This window comes from Dreissena polymorpha, chromosome 2 (assembly GCF_020536995.1).
Source record: "Dreissena polymorpha isolate Duluth1 chromosome 2, UMN_Dpol_1.0, whole genome shotgun sequence".
In the NCBI taxonomy this organism is placed as follows: domain Eukaryota; kingdom Metazoa; phylum Mollusca; class Bivalvia; order Myida; family Dreissenidae; genus Dreissena; species Dreissena polymorpha.
This window is the reverse complement of record NC_068356.1, coordinates 101,406,304-101,429,247: the sequence shown is the minus strand read 5'-3', so window position 1 is coordinate 101,429,247 and position 22,944 is coordinate 101,406,304. Positions and strand designations below refer to the sequence as shown.

The 22,944-nt window shown below is 37.0% G+C and overlaps 1 protein-coding gene across 1 annotated transcript in view; it reads left to right on the top strand.

Moving 5' to 3' along the window:
- Nucleotides 1–22,944, top strand: part of LOC127869944 (low-density lipoprotein receptor-related protein 4-like) — a 171,796-nt gene that overhangs the window by 815 nt on the left and 148,037 nt on the right. The window contains exons 2-4 of the mRNA XM_052412603.1: nucleotides 302–431; nucleotides 1,730–1,823; nucleotides 2,696–2,919. Coding sequence (XP_052268563.1) covers nucleotides 302–431; nucleotides 1,730–1,823; nucleotides 2,696–2,919 — 448 coding nt within the window. The remainder of the gene's footprint in view (nucleotides 1–301; nucleotides 432–1,729; nucleotides 1,824–2,695; nucleotides 2,920–22,944) is intronic.

The window sequence follows — 22,944 nt, the reverse complement described above, 5'->3', positions numbered from 1 at the left end:
TATTTCATGAAATACAGGCACACACAAAGTATGAATATATAATATATTGTAAGCGTTTAAGAGTTAAATGTATGCTTATAAAGTTTACAATTTAATTTTTGTAGCGAGGGGGGCACAAGTTAATTATATGAGACCTAAACATGTGCTACTCATCGTCAAATACTTGAAAACAATACGACACAAATCTAAAAATATGCGTCAAAAGGACGATTTAAAGAACAAAAACAAAAATGCATTCTTGACAAACATATGACTTAAAATGACAGCTATTCATATTTGTATGCATGGGTTCATGTTTCAGTCCGCCATACTCGCAACCTGATCTGGGCTCAAACCCCGAATCTGAAGATAGGCGTGTCTCGGATAGTGGGTATCGAGGGAGACCCGACCGTATGGGTTCCCAGCGGCAATGTACAGGTCAGACATATCAGGTGAGTAGAGGCCTTTTATCCCATAATGTTAAATGCTGAATCTGTAAAATAATGAATTTGTTTTGCAAATAAACGCATATATTTTGAATGACATACATTTAATAATGGCTATCGATATAAAAGTTGAAGTTATATTGACACAAAAGAGTGTTTTATTGCTTATGAGTTTAAACCTATTTATTTTAGCTCGATTGCATCGAAAGCCTCTGGCTTATTGAAACATTCTCGAATCCGTTTCCTGGGCAAAAAGCCATAGTACTTGGTGTCTTTGTGGGAGATCTTAAGAACGCTCCTACGGTGGGAGAACCCATGACCCCCGGTCGCTAGGTGGACACAATATCCATAACACCACGGCAACCTTTTAATTGTTTTTTTTATTTTTTATTAATTTTATTTCATATTAATCTGTTTGGTGAAAACATCAGTTTTTAACAAGGTTATCCGAAGGAAAAAACTGGTTATAAGATTGGCATATGTCGGCGGGCTGGCGGGCGGGCTGGCGGGCGGGTGGAACAAGCTTGTCCGGGCCATAACTGTGTCGTTCATTGTGAAATTTTAAAATCATTTGGCACATTTGTTCACAATCATTGGACGGTGTGTCGCGCGAAAGAATTACGTCAATATCTCGAAGGTCAAGGTCACACTTTGAGTTCAAATGTTAAAAATGGCCATAACTATGTCACTCAATGTGAGATTTTATAATCATTGACCATCATTGGACGGTGTGTCGCGCGAAAGAATTACGTCAATATCTCCAAGGTCAAGGTCACAATTTGAGTTGAAAACCTGATTTCGTTACATTTGTTTAATCATTCCTTGACAAATATTCGTCATCACAAGGGAATGTCTTTCCATACTTGGCATACCATTTTGTGTTATTATCTATATTAGCATGAATTACGCTTTCGTATGGCAAAAAGATGTCCTTGATGTTATAGTGTGATATATACGTAGAAACAGATCTTATCTTTTTTTCTTATAGTAAATTAAACTATTTAAATGATTTAAATGAGCCACGCTCTGTGAAAAGGGGGTTTAATTCTTGTGCGTAAATGTTCGTCCCAGATAAGCATGTGCGCAAATTAGAGACGACATTTTCAGCTTTTATGGTATTTTCGTTTAAAGAAAATCTCTACAAAAATCAAGTTTATGTGGAAAGTGTTGTCCCTGATTAGCGTCTGCGGACTGCACGGGCTAATCAGGGACGACACTTTACGCACATGCATTAAACCCCCTTTTCTCAAAGCGCGACCCAAAAAATATCAGTGCATCACAGGACGTCTGTCATTATATTTCAGCGCGCCTCATCACGGTTGGCAATTCAAGGCCTTGGCTTACAATTGGGCGGACCAAACCTTGTACTGGAGTGAGGCAACGAACAGGAAAATTCAGGTTATCTTTTGGAAGTTTATTTTAAATGCTCAAAGTAAACTTGATTGACTGTCATGTGTCCGTCGTTTGAGGCGTCATATCCCGTTTTTTCGTGTGTTTTTCTGTCTTCTTATGTCAGTGCTTGTTTATGAAAAATAAAAATCGGCATTAAAATCACACAAAAAACAACAAATGGCGTCATTAACATTATAAGCCGCTTGAAACATTTTATAGTTCTTCAATACCAATATTATCTACTCCTCGCCTGATAAAGTCCATCTTTCGCAAATACTAATATTCTCTACACATGGCTTGATAAAGTCCATCTTTCGAAAATTCCAATAGTGTCTACGCCTCGCATGATGAAGTTCATCTTTCGCCACTAATAATATTCTCTTCATCTGGCTTGATCAAGTTCATCTTGCGCCAATACCAATATTATCTACGCCTCGCGTGACAAACTTCATCTTTCGCCATGCCTCGCTCCATAAAGTTCGTCTTTCGACAATACCAATATTTTCTACGCCTCGCATGACAAATACATCTTTCGCCAATACCAAAATTATCTACGCCCCGCAATACCAATATTCTCTACGCCTCGCCAATACCAAAATTATCTAGGCCTCGCCAATACCAATATTCTCTACGCCTCGCCAAAACCAATATTCTATACGTCTCGCTAATACCAATATTCTCTACGCCTCGCCAATACCAATATTCTATACGTCTCGCAAATACCAATATTCTCTACGCCTCGCCAATACCAATATTCTTTTCGCTCCGCCAATACCAATATTCTCTACGCTCCGCCAAATCCAATATTCTCTACGCTCTGCCAAAACCAATAGTCTCTACGCTCCGCCAATACAAATATACTCTAATCATCACCACAGGGTCTTAAACTGAACGGCACCACCGAGACAGAGACCCTATTCACGGGAACGTCCAGCATGGTGGAGGGGCTGGCGGTCGACTGGATCTCCAACAACATCTACTGGGCGGACGCCCTCTACGACTGGATCATGATAGGATCCATGTACGACAACCCCGGCTACAAGATCGTCGTCAGGGACTGGCTAACCGGCCCCAGCGGCGTCGCCGTCCATCCGGAGAAAGGGTAGGGTTTTATTAGAAACTGTTTTATTGGTCATGCAACGTTCAATCAATAATGCTTCAATCAATTGTAAATTCTTTAATAAACAGGTCGATGTTTAAATTATCTCGCATAATTATGTCTTGCCTCAGAAATGTGAATTATATTTTACTATATCGTTTTCAGGTTTGATTTTTGTTCTTTGTTGAATAATAGTTTAAAATCGATAATGATTTATTTGGTCTGAATGACGGCAATTCCCCTTTTGCTAAAATTCACGATTTTGACAGTGTCGATATGTTAATAAACAAGGCACTGATCAAGTTAGTATGTTCAATATGCGAGTTCATTTTCTTACAGTTAATTTTAGGGAATAAATACAAAGTCTTTGATGAATAAAAATATCGATTCTCTGTTTTAAATTTGAATAAGTTCTTCACATAGTTTTCTTTTTTCGGCGTAGCTGTATTAAGCCAGCTTTTCACCTTACCTGACCTTTGTAAGTGTCTAATAAAATTCAAATACAATTTCCCGCGGCTAGGTACGAATGAATACACTTCATTTATTCCATTGACTGATTTGAGTATACCACCAGCACATTGCAAACATATCCGCGTCTTTGTAACACTGTTTTACTGCATGAAACAATTTTATCTCTAATGAAAGGCTTAATAGATAGAACAGTTTTAAACTCAATTCTCGACATCAATACAGTTTGTGCGTGCACCTTTTATTTTCTGAGGATTGCCAGGGCAAAAGCGTTTATACTTAAAGGCTATGTTCTCATATTTAGAACTTACTTCCATATTCCTGTCAACATGTTAACATGTAAAAGTATGCAGTGGAAGCGAGGCCTAACTTTAATGCATTATTTTAACCCGCGAGGTATCGGGTCAATTCGCGGCCAGTGTGTGAATGTCAGAGTTAATATACAAGTCATCACTGGAGTTCGCGGCCAGTAAACTAATCGTTATATAATAAAGACGCTATCCGTGAACTAGGTGACCTGGAATTTTCTTTAGACCAGAAAAATGTTAAATGAAGATATTCAGCAATATAATTAGGGTATGTCAATAATATATTATTAATGTGTTTTCAACAATACAATGATAAATATTATTTTTGATTAATTTAACAATAATTATTCCATCATATTGACTAATGTATTAAGCATGAGCGCGATGATTCTCGATACTGTTAATAATCGAATCAAATAGCAATGCCCGACAAACCACTAAAACAGGTTTGTTCGAAGAACGCGCCTATAAATACGGATACTTCGCGTGTGGCCGGTTGACTCATATGTTTTAATTTCACTTCCATTCTTTTTTTTGGTTTTTTGTTTTGTATCTATAGGTTTATGACCAGCAATATGTAATAATGTAAAATAAGCCGCGAAAACTCCGCGTAACATCCCGTACTGCGTGTGATGCAGCTAAGAACTGCACAGAAAAAGACATTCGCTATCCTTGATCTCATTCATTGAACTATCAACGCCGTATATCTTTTTTTTATATATTTCTTGTTAAGCTTCAGTTAGAGTCGGGCGACCAGAGGCGTAGCGACATTATTCGGCGCCCGGGGACAATGTATAAATTGTGCGCCCCTTCTCCCCGTGAAACATTGGAGTGCAGTATTCGGTCTCATTGAAAAAAGAGCACATAAGTCGATACGCAACATGACATAATACCACTATCACCAAACAAGGCAAATGATGACGACGAACGTCGCACGACGGACAAAAGGCGATTACAAAAGCTCACCATGAGCACGTTGTGCTCAGGAGAGCTAAAAAGACAGACAAGGAAGACCAATTGGAGACAATATAATGTTTACTTCTACAACGACAACAAAATGATATTGCCGGTTAGTCTTTATCAACAGCCACCCAATGCGCCCATTCCAAGAATTCTTCATACTTAATTATTTGTTCTAGCTTTCATGCACGCAAACTTATCAATGATAGCATCAAAGTCTATGTTTTCAACCGTTTCCTTCTCTATACTGAGAAGTGTGAGATCACAGAGACGAACTTGTCCCATTGATGCATTTAGGTATGAGAGAATGAGCTTCAGCTTGCTGAGGGAACGCTTGCAACAGGCTATTGACACCGCAATTGTTAAAAGTATTTGCAGAGCAATACACAAATTGGGATAAACATCATCACCATACGACACAATGGAAGAAATAAGTTCCAAAGGTGTTGATGGTAAGGAATCACCTCTCGTAGTTAGTAACATTTACAGTCCTGAATCTCGTTAAACAGTTCTCCGCATTGAATATCGGTGTCATAAAAATTGGCTAAATCGAAGCAATTTTAGCGAAGAGTTTTCAAATTCTCACCTTTTACAAGATTGTGAACATCCAGTTAAAATCCAAACTTTGAGTTCAAGTCTTTGAGGCGAATGAATCTTGTTGTTGACTTCATCTGTCAAACTTTCATTATGGCCTCGTAATGCAAAATTTTGAGAGGCAAGAACCTGAATACAACTAAGCACACGTTTTAAAATATCGCGCTCCCGTTGTTTTTCTGTTTGGATATGATCTTCAATTTTTGCATCAATGCCTTTTTCATTCATGAGCATTCGCTCTGCCTCTTTCCAAGTCGTAAAGGACTGAAGGTGACTTGGGCTGTCTTCATGTGCCACACGTTTTTAAGTTTTTTTTCTCCACTTTTTAAATCCATCAGCCAATGCAAAGGAAGGTCGAGAATTGGAAGTCGCCGAATTAAATAACAAACAACAAAAGCAGTATGCAGCTTCCTCAACACGAATACAATGAGTCTTCTTCGGGCGACCCCCTTATGTTGGCGCCCAGGGCAAAATGCCCCCCCCCCCCTAGATGTGACTACTTGAAAGCCTAAATTATAACTAACTAAACTCTCTCCAGACACGTTATTAAGCTACATATTTGTCCACTCTCACCAAACAGACCCACACTTATCAACATTCACAACATAAAAAGCTGATAAGCACAGCCGAAAATGTAATCTCTCTTGCAAAAAAGCACATTTAATGTAAAACAAACTCTCTCTCTCTCTCTCTCTCCCTCCCTCCCTCCCTCCCTCCCTCCCTCCCTCCCTCCCTCCCTCCCTCCCTCCCTCTCTCTCTCTCTCTCTCTCTCTCTCTCTCTCTCTCTCTCTCTCTCTCTCTCGAACAATATCAGATATCAGATCCAGCATCCACACCCAAGGTATAATTAATCGCAGTTCACGACACTCCAGCCAAAAAAGGATGAAAATCAATGAGCAATCAACACAACATAACATAACATAACGGTCTTCACACATCTAAGCACAAAACACAACACGTTTTGCATTGGGCAAGGCTTGCGATAGAACTTTTTTATGCATATCGATCACCTGCCCGAGCCATTCTACTCTTTGAGAAGGAATCAAAATACTGTTTCTTCAGCCAGTTAACATTCAAACACGTCTAGTCACTAGCATATAATGTTTTTTCATATTCTACATTGTGATGTATGCCATCATCACAAAAGCAAATAACTATTTTAAGTCAATTTGACGTACGAATGCTAGTACACGTCATTTTAGTTTTAACGAGTTTTAGTAAATATATGATCGGCCGTTATCGTGCCAAATATAAGCTTATAACAACCTAACACTGCCTGCTATTCTCTTGATAGCTCAAACCACACCGTTCGTGAATGTATCAATATCATGATACGCTCCTCTAATATCGAAAGTAGAACAAATAAATAAATATATGATCAGCCGTTATCGTGCCAAATATAAGCTTATAACAACCTAACACTGCCTGCTATTCTCTTGATAGCTCAAACCACACCGTTCGTGAATGTATCAACATTATGATACGCTCCTCTAATATCGAAAGTAGAACAAATAAATAAATAATAATTTTAAATATAGCGAGGCCTCCCATTCTTATTAAATACGACTATAAACGTATTAACGGGCGTATTAACAACATGATAAATGTCACGTGGGTTTTCAGTCTACTTACCGACAAACTTCCGGTAACAATATATTATTTTTTTTTATTCTATGAAATTTTTCTTTTAGATAAATTTCTATACTATGATCCTTTTGATAAATTGCTCCTTTTATCTCTTTCTGTACGTTACTGTTTTCCGACGGAAAGGGAAACATAACCGCAATTTACTACATCTAAAATGTAACAACCATCCGTAGCCTGCTACAGCTTGGCTACATGGGCTTTCGTTCTTTTTACCGGCGAGCTTCTAGCATCAATTTCTATAGTATGATCCTTTTGATCCAGTTTTATACTAAGATCCTTTTGATACATTGAGACAGATCTTTTTTTTTATACGTTACCGTTTTCCGACGGAAAAATAAACTTATAACCGCCATTTACTACATCGAAAATGTACTTACTATCAGTAGTCTCCTGCTACTTAACCGCGTGGGCTTTCCTTCAACTTACCGGCGAACTATACTTGGATCCTTTTGATCACGTTCGACTTTAGGAACTTTCTGTACGTTACGTTTTCCGACGAACACGAAACTACCCATTTTCTGATAACGGGGTTCTATACATAATTAACTTAACTTATTGGTCGAGCTGTTTGCTGAACATCCAGCTGCTCCTTTCCGATGACCCGGTTCGCCACATGCGAAACATAGTCCTGTGCCTCTCAATGGTAATTGAGTTTCAGCCCCTTGTGTTGCGATGTTAGATGAAGCTTCCGGCTTCTGATATGACCCGTCAAGAGCGCCGCGTGGCGTTATGTTTCCGCCTTTTTATATGCCATCGCCTCTACCTTGTATTTTTCTGCAAATAACATTACGTCATCAGACTCGTAAAACATTTACACATATACATATAGAATGTATACAACACCACAAAGAATAGCAATTTATTCCCGAGTAAGTTCGAAAGCTTTTGTCGTGTTCTACCATTAATGACCTGTGAATGTTCGGTCACGTGCCATCAATATTTCTATTTGTAAATTGATCGGCTTTCTCTAGTGCTGAAATTGTCACTTGAAATAAACATCTTTTCAACTCTGTTACTACTTCGTAACACTCGATACTATGCTCGAGATTCAGTATAACGGATTTAACAGATTTACGTTTCTTTTAGCACTTATCTTTTCTATGAAGCGTTCCGAATCTTGCAGCATGGACACCCTGTGTTCTGCTAAAGTCGACAACACGATGTAGGATTTGTACACGAACACAAGTTTCACTGGGGGCTGACGAGGTCAAATCGTAGTCCGTTTCGCTACGACGTCGGGTATAGGTTTTACTACGAAAACATTGTGTAAATACACTACTTAATCAGGCGAGTTTCATCTTTTCTGGTGTTTATGGATTAGAGAACGGAACATCCAGTAATAGTAGGTACTTATTTTCAATAACAAACTAATAACAAATACGCGTAATTGCAACCTTTAAGTTTATTTTAAGCTAAAATCGAAATATTTTGATTTGAAGCAATGCATAAGGTGGTTATTCTGTTAAAATAGCTAATTACGGTTACTTAAATAAAATAAAACTACATGTTTCTTTGATTCAGTGTACATTACACATTTTAAAGTGCAAAACAGGTTACGAACATATTTTTTAATTATTCAAATGCTTTTTTTCGAAGGAAATTACAAGTCACTTTATGTATAGGTTTCGCACAGAGTAGGTATTGGTTGCGCAACGAAGTACAAATATAATGTATAGGTTGCTCAACGAAGTTTCTGTATCCATTTCAGGACAAATCACATGCAGTTTGCAGTTACTGCAAACTGCCATTTCCCAGTGCAAAAGATGCCGTGCTTCACTGTGCGCATGAACATCCAAACGAAATGGTTGAACCCGGTGAAAGCCGGCAGAGTCCCGGCAGAGTCCTGGTATACCGTCACTACGCCGGCACTCACCGGGACTATACCGGCATCAGACCCCGGCAGAGCTGCGGCAACGCCCCGGTTTAACCGGGGACAACCGGGACTCCACCGGGAAAGTATTCAAATGTTTTATACCGGTTGTTCCCGCTACAGTCCCGGTTGTTCCCGGTGCCAAGCCGGTCGTTGCCGGTCCTACCCGGTGACTTCCGGTTCATACCGGAGGTATTAAACATTTTAATACTTTCCCGGTGGAGCCCTGGTGGAGCCCCGGTTGTCCCCGGTCGTCCACGGTTCATCCCGCTGGAGCACCGGTTCATCCCGGTAGGGCCCCGGTTCAACCCGGTAGATGCCTGATCACGCACTGGGGCTCCGCCGGCATCATAGTGAGACTGGGCCTTAACCGCATTGTAACACGAGGTAAATTTACCGGCTGTCATGTACGCAGTAAACAATAACCTGTGACAGAACCCACTGCCACACCTTTACAACAATATATTGGTTATGCAATTGCGGATATGTGCCATTGGGGTCCTACTTTCCACACCTTACGGCTGTTACAGGTGTGGATTTTACAGGTAAAATCATGTATACGAACATGAAATTCATCTCAAAATTAGTTGACGATAACCGATTTTCAAGAAAATCGCTTTGATATATATACAATGTAAAAATCAAATTCCGTATGAGTTAATAATGATCGAAGTTGGGACATGGGATTTACTTTGACATAAGCAGAGTTTTGAGATAAGCGAGTTGGGCATAACGAGAATCGAATGTTATTTGATAAAGAGTACCGTATGCTGAAAATCTATCGTCGGTCTGTATCAAAATGAACGTATAAGGGATTGTCACGAGGTAAAGATGCGTCATTTTTATTGAGACCGACGACATTAGGTTATCGACTCTCAACTGTCATCTTATATTATATGGATTTTCGAGTTTAATCGTTTCATTTGGCCTAGTCGTGAATTTAATTATATCATAATAATGTGCAATACAATGTCGACTGTGCGCTTCGAATCATGTTGTGCCGTTGTTACTACCTCTTCCTCAAAGGAAACATCAAGCCACTCCATGACTCTGTATTAACTTTTTTTTCTTTATTTTGCCTTCGAGAGATAACCAATACGTCTTCTGTGAGAAACGCATACACGCTAAAGCGTTGTCGTAGCGAGGCTTATACGTATACTGTCAGAGACATGATCATGCCTAATACTAATATTTAGCCTTTATTTCTGATAACTGAGTCACCCTACACATTTCTAAACACACCAGTGGCTTAACGATACATAGATCAATATGGAAATTGTAAAATTGTGTCAATTAAACACAGTTGTAAACCTTAATTGCATTTTTAAAAGTGAAACTTGACTTCGCTTTGAAAATCAGCGGTATATTTCATGTTTAACCGCATAAACCAGACACATCTTGGATTATAATTTGATGTAACAAACCTATGAAATGCCATTATGCTTAAATTCAGAGTTTTGTTATTAGAAAAGCATGATCTTACATGTTTAAAACACAATTTTCGACTAATCCGTTCTCGATATCATATGTTTTTAAACAATGTTTTCGTAGTAAAACATATACCCGACGTCGTAGCGAAACGGACTACGCTTTGACCTCGTCAGCCCCCAGTGAGTTTACTGATCGAAGTCTAGCGTAGAACTGACCAAACAATGAACACCCCGTGCAAATTCCCGCCTATGTCCACCTGAGTGACCATCACTCACGTGACAACCACACGCATGAACGAACCGCACATATACCTGTTTTGTGCGGTGCGTTATGTTTAGACATACGTTCTGTGCTATACTCCGTAACGCACAGAACTGAAAACTCATACCATACCAAACCATAAGCATAGCATAGCATAAATTGTCAAATTTGATCAGATGCATTTACACAACATTTAAATGATAATTAACACGCTAATGTATATTTAATGTTGACAGTCTGCTTAATATCACTTTATACACAATTAAAGTGTTTGAAAATATGAATTTATTAATCTATCAGTTGAAAAAATAATTTCGACCTAAACCAACTATCAACGTTGATACAACGTCGAGTATCAACCAAGCAGAATGCAGACATCCATGTAGTTGTATATTGGTTGAAATATGGTTTATCGACGTCACGACTAAAATTCAACGTTGTTTCAACGTTGATTCAACGGTGTGTGTCTGCTGGGAACGTAGTGAATTAGAATGCTCACTTGAGCGTTCTTTTGCGGACGCATATTGCGCGTACTGATATGCGGATGCGGATGAATGGAATAAGCAGAGTGCATTTCAATGTTCTATATTTTTCGGATGCGGATACGGCCAGATGGAAAACTAGCCTAAGCGAATCATGTGCATGTGCATTTTATGTAAAAGAGAGTATTAATTTGAGGCCAGTTCATTTCATAAGCTGTTTATAAACCAAATCATGACAGTGACAGATGTATAAATTTATATAAATCACTTACTTTTATCTTCCAAAGTGTTAATTTATATATAATTGAAATTTCATAACCTCAATTTTGGAAGACGTGGAAATGTCAAGGCTGCAATTTAATTCAAGCCGTCACCGTCCTCCAGAAGATCTATACGACAGATGAGATGGTCTGGCCCGGTAACATTGATCGAGTGCGGCTCTACGGAGGACATCCTCATCCCGTTTACGTGCGTGTATGGGGCTGCACTGCTACCTTGATATCATAACTGATGGCTGTATAAATCTCCCGAAAGTCATCGTTATACATTTCACACTACTAACTAATTTAAGCCAATATATAACGAACGAGAACACGCACTGCTAACGCTATTGACAATCCATAAGAAACAGTATACTCGGTTGGATTCGACCGCACGATACATGTATAATGCCGGAGATTGTCGAAGTTTAATATTTCCCTAACGACTTTTAACGAAACAGATATTAACTTATCTATTGGGCGAGGAATGAACCAGAACAGTTAGAGTGTTTAACATCTTTAGTGTTTTATTGTTCTATTTGGATATCAGGTGGTGTTGACATATAATTTGGCATAGTAATACAACAAGAAAATATATATTGTCGATAATATCATTTTGTTATGAAAAATATATTGGAAGTATATATTAAACATACACACATTGGTTTTCAAATCGAAAGTAGAAACCTGTTTAAACACAATTTCAAAATGGCTTCTAGAATATTTAGGGGTTCAAACAAAGACAATGCAGGTGACTTCATTGGCGAAAGTACTGTGACACAATCATGTGAGCCTTGTATGAAAACCAACATATCAAAAACTGCTACGGTTTTCTGCAAGGATTGTGATGAGTTCTTGTGTGATACTTGCAAGAATCCGCACACCGTGTATAAACCAGGTCAGCATTACATTGTTAATGTACCGGAAAATATATCTGCGCCCGTAATACTCGACATGAAAGGATTTGACAAGTGTCATGAGCATGCACGAGAAATAGAGTTTTTCTGTCAGGATCATTCTAAGCTTTGCTGCGTTTCATGTGTTCTCATTCACCGGAAATGTGACCAATTGGATGAAATAGCCAAAGTATCCACACAAACACGACCTGACCTGCAAGGAATAAAACAATCATTGATAAAATTTCAATCCGAGGCAGACGCTATTATAGCGGATTGTAAGCAGTCGGAGACTGGCTTAAATGAGTCTATTGCAAGGATTTCTTCAGAGGTGGATACAATGAAAGATCGTATCATACAACTGTTTGAAGGAGCAAAGCAGAAATTTATAAGTGAGGCAAAACAATTTAAAACTGCAGAGGTCAGACGGATTGGTAATAAACGTGACGCCTCGCTCAAAGTTAAGGAAGTACTAAACAATGTATTGTCGATGTGTTGTGTCGTTTTAGACCGCGGAACGCCCAGTCAACAGTATATTTATTCAGAACGAATGAAAGAGAAACAAAAAACTATCGAATCAACTATAGATGACCAAAGAAAGAATAAATGTTCATCAACAATGACAGTTTCTTTTTCAAAACAGGTTACTTCACTCCTTGAGATGGGAAGCAATTCTATAAAACTGAATTATGATGACAACAAGACAGGTATTTTATTTAACAGTTAGTTTTCATTTGGTATAATTTAAATAACTGTATTTGTCGATGACGTTCAGAGAATAATAAGCGGTATGAAGTTCAAAAGTGTTATTACGATTTAATTAATTTGATACTTTTACAATCGAACGGTTGTTTTTTTAATTAAATGTTGTATTTATGTAAATTTTTCAGAGTTGCGCGGTACGGTACGGTACAAATAAACATAAGTAACTAGTAGTATTTGAGATCATAACACTTACTAACATCCCTATAAAATGAATATACTGATAATTTACAATATTTCATTTTTTCATATTTTTAGTAAATATCAAACTTAGAAAACTAAAATGGAATGAACAAGGAAACACACAATTGTTGTGAGCGATATGAAAGCTGCGTGTAAAGCTATTTCATGACACTTTACAAATACAAAGTTATGTGAACACGTTCCGTTAAATGGACTCATTTTAATAAACTAATGTGTAATAATATGAATATTATACAAATTATTATAATTATTTCTTATTGTTTTATTTATTGTTTGTTGCTATTATTTCAGTGGAAAACAGTCTTTTCAGTTTATCATCCCAACCAAGGCCAGTCACCCTGGAGCTGCTCGTGTCCGTGGATCTACTAAAGACTGGAGATGAGGTGTTGGAACCTCAACTAAGTGGACTGGACTTCCTACCGGACGGGAGACTGGTAGCCGTGGATTCCTGGAATAAGAAATGTATCATACTGAATGAGCGATTACAGAGAGTTGGAACCCCGTACAAGTGCAGGACTGTCCCATATAGCGTAGTTTGTGTGTCTCATAATACACTGTATGTAACGCGTGGTAAACTAGTATATCTCCTGTCTGTGAGTACAGACAATACCATCAGGCTGATCAGGCAGATTCATACATCATCAAAATTCTTCTCTATATGCTGCATGTCTCCGTCTAACATGGTCGTTAGTACGTTCGATGATCCCCGTCCTGCTAGAATGGTATCTGTGGACGGGGTAGAGTCAGACTTTGATCACTTCCTGACGTTTCCTTTGAAGACGTACAAAATAGGTGAGAGTCAATGCACGTATGTCCAGTCTAAGAACACGTTAGTTCTGACTGACCAACTCGCTCACACAGTGTACATGTACGACACCGTGAATGGCACATCTAGAGCAGTCACTAATGAGAACATACAGGCTCCCCGTGGTGCCTGTGTAGGACCTGGTGACACGGTGCTGGTGTGCAGTATGAAAAACCACTCCATCGTGCAGCTGACCATTGACGGTAAAATACTCGGTTCCTACCCAGTGGATATGAAGTACCCGTGCAGCATATGTGTGTCTCAGGATGGCACCAGGCTTGTGGTGTCTAACAGCGATATTGGAGACAATAAACTTCAATTGTATAAGATGTCACCGGCAATGAGTTAGATGACGAATAAGATGTTAATGTTATCCATGTGATCACGCTTTATACCCAATTATTAAATATTGACCTTTGTGTATTGGTTTTGTTAAATCAACTCGGAATACTATTCAATTAAATTAAAATTGAATAGTGTTGTTAAAAGGTTTTATCGTTGAAAAATTTCGCAAGATTGCTAACTACTTATATATTTTGCATTTGTTATAATGTAGGATGTGTCTTTCACTTAACTTCAAAAAATGTTATATTGTATAGTTGAAGACATTAAAATAAATTGTGTATGTAATACTATTTAAATTTGCATTTCATGCTGCTTAACCGGTGTGTATGGTTGTTATGCGCGTTTAATATTTCTAAATGTATAATAATTTTTTAAAACCTTTTTATTACTGTACATTACCATGCAAATATTGTTTTAGTGCCAAAAACAAAATTCGCGTTTATTCAAAATAATTCTTTTTTTGTTTAGCGTTCATAAGCACCACGTTCTATAATTATCAACAAAAGTCGACTAGACCTAGAATTGCCAGTGGGTTCTGCCTGTCAATAGTCTAAGAAGCCGTGTATCGTTCTTAGGTAAAGGATACTATATAAAGCCATTAAAGTCAGTTGTTTTTTGTTTGTTTTCAAAGAAACTAGCAAAACAATAATATCAAATTAATTTAATCATATTTTCTCGATCTTAGCTTTGTTATCATTATACCCCCATTACTGGTAATGGGGGCTATATAGTAGTCACTTTGTCTGTCTGTCTGTCCCGAAAATTTCACCAAACTTGGTCAGAAGTTGTATCTAGATGATGTCTAGGTCAAGTTTGAATATGGGTCATGCAGGATCAAAAAGTAGGTCACGGGGTCACTTAGTGTGTTTCAAACAGAAAGTTTGTCCTGACCACAACTATGTCATTTAATGTTAGATTTTAAAATGACTTGGAACATTTGTTAACCATCATGGGACGGTGTGTCGCACGAAAGAATTACGTCGATATCTCCAAGGTCAATGTCACACTTGGAGTTCAAAGGTAAAATGCTTGTCCGGGCCATAACTTTGTCGTTCATTGTGAGATTTTTGGCGCATTTGTTCACCATCATTGGACGGTGTGTGGCGCGAAAGAATAACGTCGATATCTCCAAGGTCAAGGTCACACATTGAGTTCAAAGGTCAAAAATGGCCATAAATGAGTTGTCCGGGCCATAACTATGTTGTTCATTGTGAGATTTTAAAATCATTTGGCACATTTGTTCACCATCATTGGACGGTGTGTCACACGAAAGAATTATGCCTATATCTCCAAGGTCAAGGTCACACTGTGAGTTCAAGGGTCAAAAATGGCCATAAATGATCTTGTCCGGGCCATAACTATGTCATTCCTTGTGAGATTTTAAAATGACTCTGTACATTAATTTTGTTCACAGTCATTGGACGGCTTGTCATGCAAAACAATTCAAGAGTGCAAAGGTCAAAATGGCCATAAATGATAATGGAATAATAATTCTTAAAAATCGCCATCAATTAGCTTCTCTTGTTTTGTGAAGACAGCCTGCAAAATAGTCTGTGTCAATGCAGTATGTGGGGGTATACGTCACGTCTGTGACAAAGCTCTAGTTTTATTATTAAATAAAACAATACTTGCATTTTATAACATTTTATGTTTCCTTGAATTTCAGGGAACGAGACAAAACTCGCTTTAATTAAAAACCGTCTTATATCAGACACACATCCAATAAACGTATGGAGAATGATTTAACCTATAATTCAATTAAGGTATTCAACCCATCATACTCAATGTTTAGACCGTAACAAATTATTATATTCTCTTGCATTAGACGAATGTTCCTATTTTTAGCTTATCTATTTTTTGAAAAAAAAAATATGAGCTATTGTCATCACCTTAGCTTCGGCGTCGGCGTTGGCGTCCGGTTAAGTTTTGCGTTTAGGTCCACTTTTCTCATAAAGTATCAATGCTATTGCATTCAAACTTGGTACACTTACTTACTATCATGAGGGGACTGGGCAGGCAAAGTTAGATAACTATGGCGTGCATTTTGACAGAATAATGTGCCCTTTTAATACTTAGAAAATTGAAAATTTTGGTTAAGTTTTGTGTTTAGGTCCATTTTATTCCTTAAGTATCAAAGCTATTGCTTTCATACTTGCAACACGCACTAACTATCATAATGGGACTGTGCAGGCAAAGTTATGTAACTCTGACTGGCATTTTAACAGAATTATGTGCCCTTTTTATACTTAGAAAATTGAAAATTTGGTTAAGTTTTGTGATTAAGTCCACTTTATTCCTACAGTATCAAAGCTATTGCTTTCATACTTGCAACACTTATTAACTATCATAAGGGGACTGTGCAGGCAAAGTTATGTAACTCTGACTGGCATTTGGACGGAATTATGGGCCCTTTATACTTAGAAAATTGAAAATTTTGTAAAGTTTTGTGTTTTGGTCCACTTTACCCCTAAAGTATCATAGATATTGCTTTCATACTTGGAACACTCGCAAACTATCATAAGGGGACAGTAAAAGGACAAGTTGTATAACTCTGGTTGTCTTTTTCACGGAATTATGGCCCTTTTTTACTTAGTTACTTTGAATATATGGTTAAATTTTGTTTTTCGATCCACTTAACTTATAAAGTATCAAGGCTATTGCTTTCAAACTTCAAATACTTTCATGCTATCATGAGGTTACTGTACCTGGCAAGTTGAATTTTACCTTGACCTTTGAATGACCTTGACTCTCAAGGTAAAATTATTAAATTATGCTAAAATTGCCATAACTTCTTTATTTATGATTAGATTTGATTGATACTTTGACAAAACTACTCTTACCTGACATACCACAATAGACTCCATCCAAACCATCCCCCGTGCCCTCCATACCCCCCCCCGAATCCCCCCCCCCCTATTTTTTAAATCATCTCACAAATGACCATCCAAACCATACCTGACATACCTCTTACTTGACATACCACAATAGACTCCATCCAAACCATCCCCCGTGCCCTCCACCCCACCCCCCCCCCAATTATTTTTTTTGAAACGGTCAAAAAACACAAATATTTATTTTTATTATTTTATTTTTGAAATACCGTCCAACCATCGTACCCAAGAATCCCCCCTCCCCCCCCCCCCTCCCCCCGGATTTTTTTTTGCAGTTTTTTCGCATTTTTGGAAGATAATGTAATAAATGTCCACACCCCCACACTATACACCCCTCTTCACTCCACCTCTCCCTCCTTTGTGATTTAAATTGAGAGTCCCTTCACCTTTAAAAAGAAAATAGATGAGCGGTCTGCACCCGCAAGGCGGTGCTCTTGTTGTAATTGAAAGCCATAAAAATAATCAACTAATTGTGTTACTTCATGCATGCTTTAAATTAATCCGTATTTCTTTTATCTTATCTTTTTTCAATGGGATGCAGAAGAGAAATTGTCATTACTTTTTTAAAAATAAGAATAGTGAAGGAAAGTAAACTCTGCGAACACAAATCAATCAAATTCCAATTTATCTATTTACAATGTTCAGCACGATGAAACCACAGCCGCACGTGGTACAGAAGTGTTAGATCGTCGTAGATGAATGATTTTCATTGCCTCCATGTTGGATATATATGAAGGTTAAAAGGATATATTCCATGTATTCTGCCGTTGTTTGAGAAATTATATTAATGAACGTGTTGCGATACAAGTGCGTCTGAGTGTTAAGCAAAACATTCCATGTACCGTACTATTTTAAGTATAATTACATAAATACTCCAGTATACTTTTATGTAAGGTTTAAAATATATATATTGATTTAATAAAAATATGTTCAATGCTAAGGAAGGCTATCCGTTACAAATAAGTCTTACTTGTGAAACACATATTTTTAATTATAGGAATACATCGACTATTGACCGTAATTCAAGACTTTCCCTTCCGGTACAATCACGCGATCCAAAGGTGTGTGCGGTTTTAAGAATGATGTTTGATTCTTATTTGCCAGCTTATGGGTAACATATTGTATTATCATTTTTTCTTTGATTCATAATATTTTATTTCTTGCTGTTATTTTACATTGAAAATACGGGAAAATAAAACTCAAGTGTATAGCAAATTGCTGTTTATCTTTATATAAACTCTCATCATGTGAAAATTCAGTCATTAGGCAACAACGCCCCCACCTTGTTCTTGATACATCGACTCGGTTCATTCAACTGTTATACTAATTGATGAATAAACTATTTCGCAATTTAGCCGACGTCATTTATCGCCATTGGATAGATATCCTATGAAAAAGTAAAATCTGAAAATTAAAATATAGAAAACTGATTGCGAGATGTTCACTATGAGTTACCTATGTCAGAACGTATGCGTAACTAAAAATGATAATGGTTTATTACAACTAAGGTAAACATTTAATGTAGCTCTAAATTAGGCTAAAAGAAAACATCGAAACTGCATCTCTAAAAACAATGACAGACTTGCTTCGGTATAATTCACAGAACATTTAGCAAAATATCGAACATTGTGCAAAAGAATCGTTAGTCCATTATAACATTGAATAAGGATCGCTCGAAGGAATGTTTTCGGAAAACCTGATTTTGACATAATAATTTAGTCGTGAAAATACAAACTTTGTTTACAAAAACATTTACAATCAACAAATATAATACAAAATAACATGTTTGATAGAAAAATAAATCTAAAAAAACGAAAACCCCGAGAACGTTTGAACTCAAGAATTCACATTACAACTACAACAACAACAACAATAACATTTATTAACTCGTAAGCATACACCTGATTTTTAGCCAAATGCAAAGCACACACGTGTTATGACATATATTATAATTATAATGAAAATTAGGTAATTGTAGAAGTTAACAAAGATTTTACTGATTCATAACCGAAGATGTGTCACTTTAATATTGATACTGACCGCTGCAATCTCTTGCACGACTGTTATATTACATTATATTGTATGTGAGACCAATGAACGACAATTCTGCATGGAGATTGTGACTATTGTTCATAAAAAACCGAGACAAAGAATTTACTGTTAAACATAAGTCGTATCACTTTAACATTATAATTGATTATAACTCACTAAATTCTGAGTGAGAAAACATATATCGCTATTATTAAATTTAATAACATTTGATTTATGGCATCATTAACCGTTAATTAATGTACCGTATTAAATTTTGCTCGTCTATATGGTTGTGATGCAGCTAAAAATTTCACACAAAAAATCCGCTAACAATGTAAGTACATTATGTCTGATTTTATTGATATGCCTTATGTATGATAAGCAATAAAACCCAACATCAACACCGTATACCGGTATCTCTTACAATATAATATACTAGTATTGTGTTTTTAAGAATTTCTTAATAAGTGGAAACGTTTTCACAAACGTTTTTTTAAACAAGGGCTGTTTGTAAAACATGCATGCCCCCCATATGGGCTGTCCATTGTAGTGGCAACCATTGTGTGAGCACGATTTTTGTCACTGTGACCTTGACCTTTGACCTAGTGACCTGAAAATCATTAGGGGTCATCTGCGAGTCACGATCAATGTACCTATGAAGTGTCATGATCCTAGGCAAAAGCGTTCTTGAGTTATCATCCGAAAATCATTTTACTATTTCGGGTCACCGTGACCTTGACCTTTGACCTTGTGGCCTCAAAATCAATAGGGGTCATCTGCAAGTCATGATCAATCTACCTATGAAGTTTCATGATCCTATGCGTATGCGTTCTTGAGTTATCATCCGGAAACCATTTTACTATTTCGGGTCACCGTGACCTTGACCTTTGACCTAGTGACCTCAAAATCAATAGGGGTCATCTGCGAGTCATGATCAATCTACCCATGAAGTTTCATGATCCTAGGCGTATGCGTTCTTGAGTTATCATCCGGAAACCATTTTACTATTTCGGGTCACCGTGACCTTGACCTTTGACCTAGTGACCTCAAAATTGATAGGGGTCATCTGCGAGTCATGATCAATCTACCCATGAAGTTTTATGATCCTAGGCGTATGCGTTCTTCGGTCCATACAATAACCGAAAAGCACCGAATAGCACCGAAAAGCACTCAATTTCTCTCTATATATATGCAATATATCGTTTATAGTTTGTGTTAACGAGTTTAATTATTAGTAAATGGTTATATGATTGTATGTTTATACTACATTGTGTCCAAAATGGTAAATATCGGCAATTACCGACCGAAAAGCACTTCATGTGAAGACCGAAAAGCACTCAATTTCTCGCTATATATATAAATATTTGCGTTTCTATTGTGTGTAAACGGCTTCAGGGGTAGCGAAATCTCAAAAAACTATACTAGTCCACGGACAACCATTTAGGAAATTTAACTTGTCCGTTGCTGAACTACACTTGTCCGTTAATGTTTATATAAATTATAAACGCATTTATTGATTAATGTAAAACAATGTGAAATATACCAAAATGAGTATGATTTGCTAGTTTTGTTTATAGTTGTATTTCAATAGTACATTCATTATAGCAGTATATTATAAACAATATAAAGACTTTCTAAAACTATTAATCTTGAAAAGCTAGTGTTAAACCATGTGTTGAACATAAGTACATCGTTATCTTAACAAATTAAACTAATCCAATATGTCGACCTCATCAGACTGAGGCTCTGCGCCGCTACTGGTAGCAATTTGATTAACAGATTATCATCAACTGGTAACCATTGAAAATCTGTGAGCCAAGTTTCTTGAAAAGTTCTGGTGCGTATACTTAGATCATATTTTTATCATAATCTTTCTTAGTTTTTTTTGGAGGTGGACTGCTCAAAGCTTCGGGTTTCTGCTCCGTTGTTGAAGATTTAAAAAAACTAAATGTTCCATTTTTACCATTAAAGTCGTCTTAAATAACAAGGTAGACCGTGTTTTGATTATCTTACTTTGATACTTTTTATTTCCGTCTGATTGTAAAAATAAAGAAACCAGTCTGTACACTGTCTAACAGTCGGGCCGAATGTTTAAAATGCGGCATGCTCCTGGTCTCTTATAGAATAAGGGAGATCACTGCGCAGGAGAGTGCCCGTATTTTAGTTTGAATGCTCCGCAAATAGCACTGACAATGTAATCGCATGTCAACATCCGGTTTTGTAAAACTTAATTACGGCTTTAATACAATGTATTTTTTTGTATACCTGGACCCGACTTTTAACAAACTTGTTGTCCACGGACAACTTAATTGAAAAAAATCAGTTGCCCAGACAAGCAAATGTACGACTCGGGCAACTCGGACATTTGATTTCGCCACCCCTGGGCTTAAATTAGTTATAAATGGTTATATTTCATGCATATTTATACTACCTTGGGTTTATTATGAGGTATTAATGCCCAAAATTGGATTAATATCGGCAATATACCGACCGAAAAGCACTTCATGTGAAGACCGAAAAGCACTCAATTTCTCGCTATATATATGAATATTTGCGTTTCTATTGTGTGTAAACGGATTAAATTAGTTATAAATGGTTATATTTCATGCATATTTATACTACCTTGGGTTTATTATGAGGTATTAATGCCCAAAATTGGATAAATATCGGCAATATACCGACCGAAAAGCACTTCATGTGAAGACCGAAAAGCACTCAATTTCTCGCTATATATATAATATTTGCGTTCCTATTGTGTGTAAACGGTTTAAATTAGTTATAAATGGTTATATTTCATGCATATTTATACTACCTTGTGTTTATTATGAGGTATTAATGCCCAAAACTGGATAAATATCGGCAATATACCGACCGAAAAGCACTTCATGTGAAGACCGAAAAGCACTCCCGCGACAGCAGAGAATCACCGAAAAGCACTCAAGTTCTCTATATATACATGAAAGTTAACTATAAGGGCCGATTTTAATGGATTGAAAAGATGTACATATTTATTTTAGTCAATGTCTGTTCATATTAAAACTTAATTGTAAGGTCTGAAGTCATCATTAACAACTTGTGAACGAACGGCCGGTACGCTTCTTTAATCTGCACAAAGCAGTTTGGAAATAGTTTTTCGCACCTTCAATTAATTATATTCCAGATAATGATGAGAAGTTGTGTTATGATCGGCGCCTTTCATTCAGTGCGGCTCGTGTGAATTAATGTACAGTTTTGTTGAATTGCATGTGCTCAATTAATTATTCGATGTACGATGTGAATCTAATCTTAGTTTTAGTGCAGATTCGTTCATACGACACAAACCCACTACATGTATTTTATTTTACGGATCATTTCGGTTAAGAGGATTGAGACAGTCATGTTAAATATCGAATAGAATATATATTTTTTTATAAACAACTAATAGCAAGTTATAAATATATCGGCAATCTACCAACCGAAAAGCACTTCATGGTGTTTATCATCTTATACGTAAATTGATGTATATGTTTTAAGTATTTCTTATTGACGTGAAACTCTTAAATAGAAATTGCAGCATGACTTTTAGTTAATGTGCTTTGTATTAATAATAGCGATTTTAATCGTTCCATTAAAACCATTCATTGCGCGAGTATCGAGTGTACGCTGGTAACTTAACACGCATTTTATTATGACTATTAATTTACTGCTCAAACACAAATTTAAAAAGGCGCGTGTGCGTTAAATCAATTACAATAGATTATTGAAGATACAAAAAAATCATCATGTACACTTGAAATTCAATAGCTCCCCCAATAAGTGCAGAAAAAAACAACG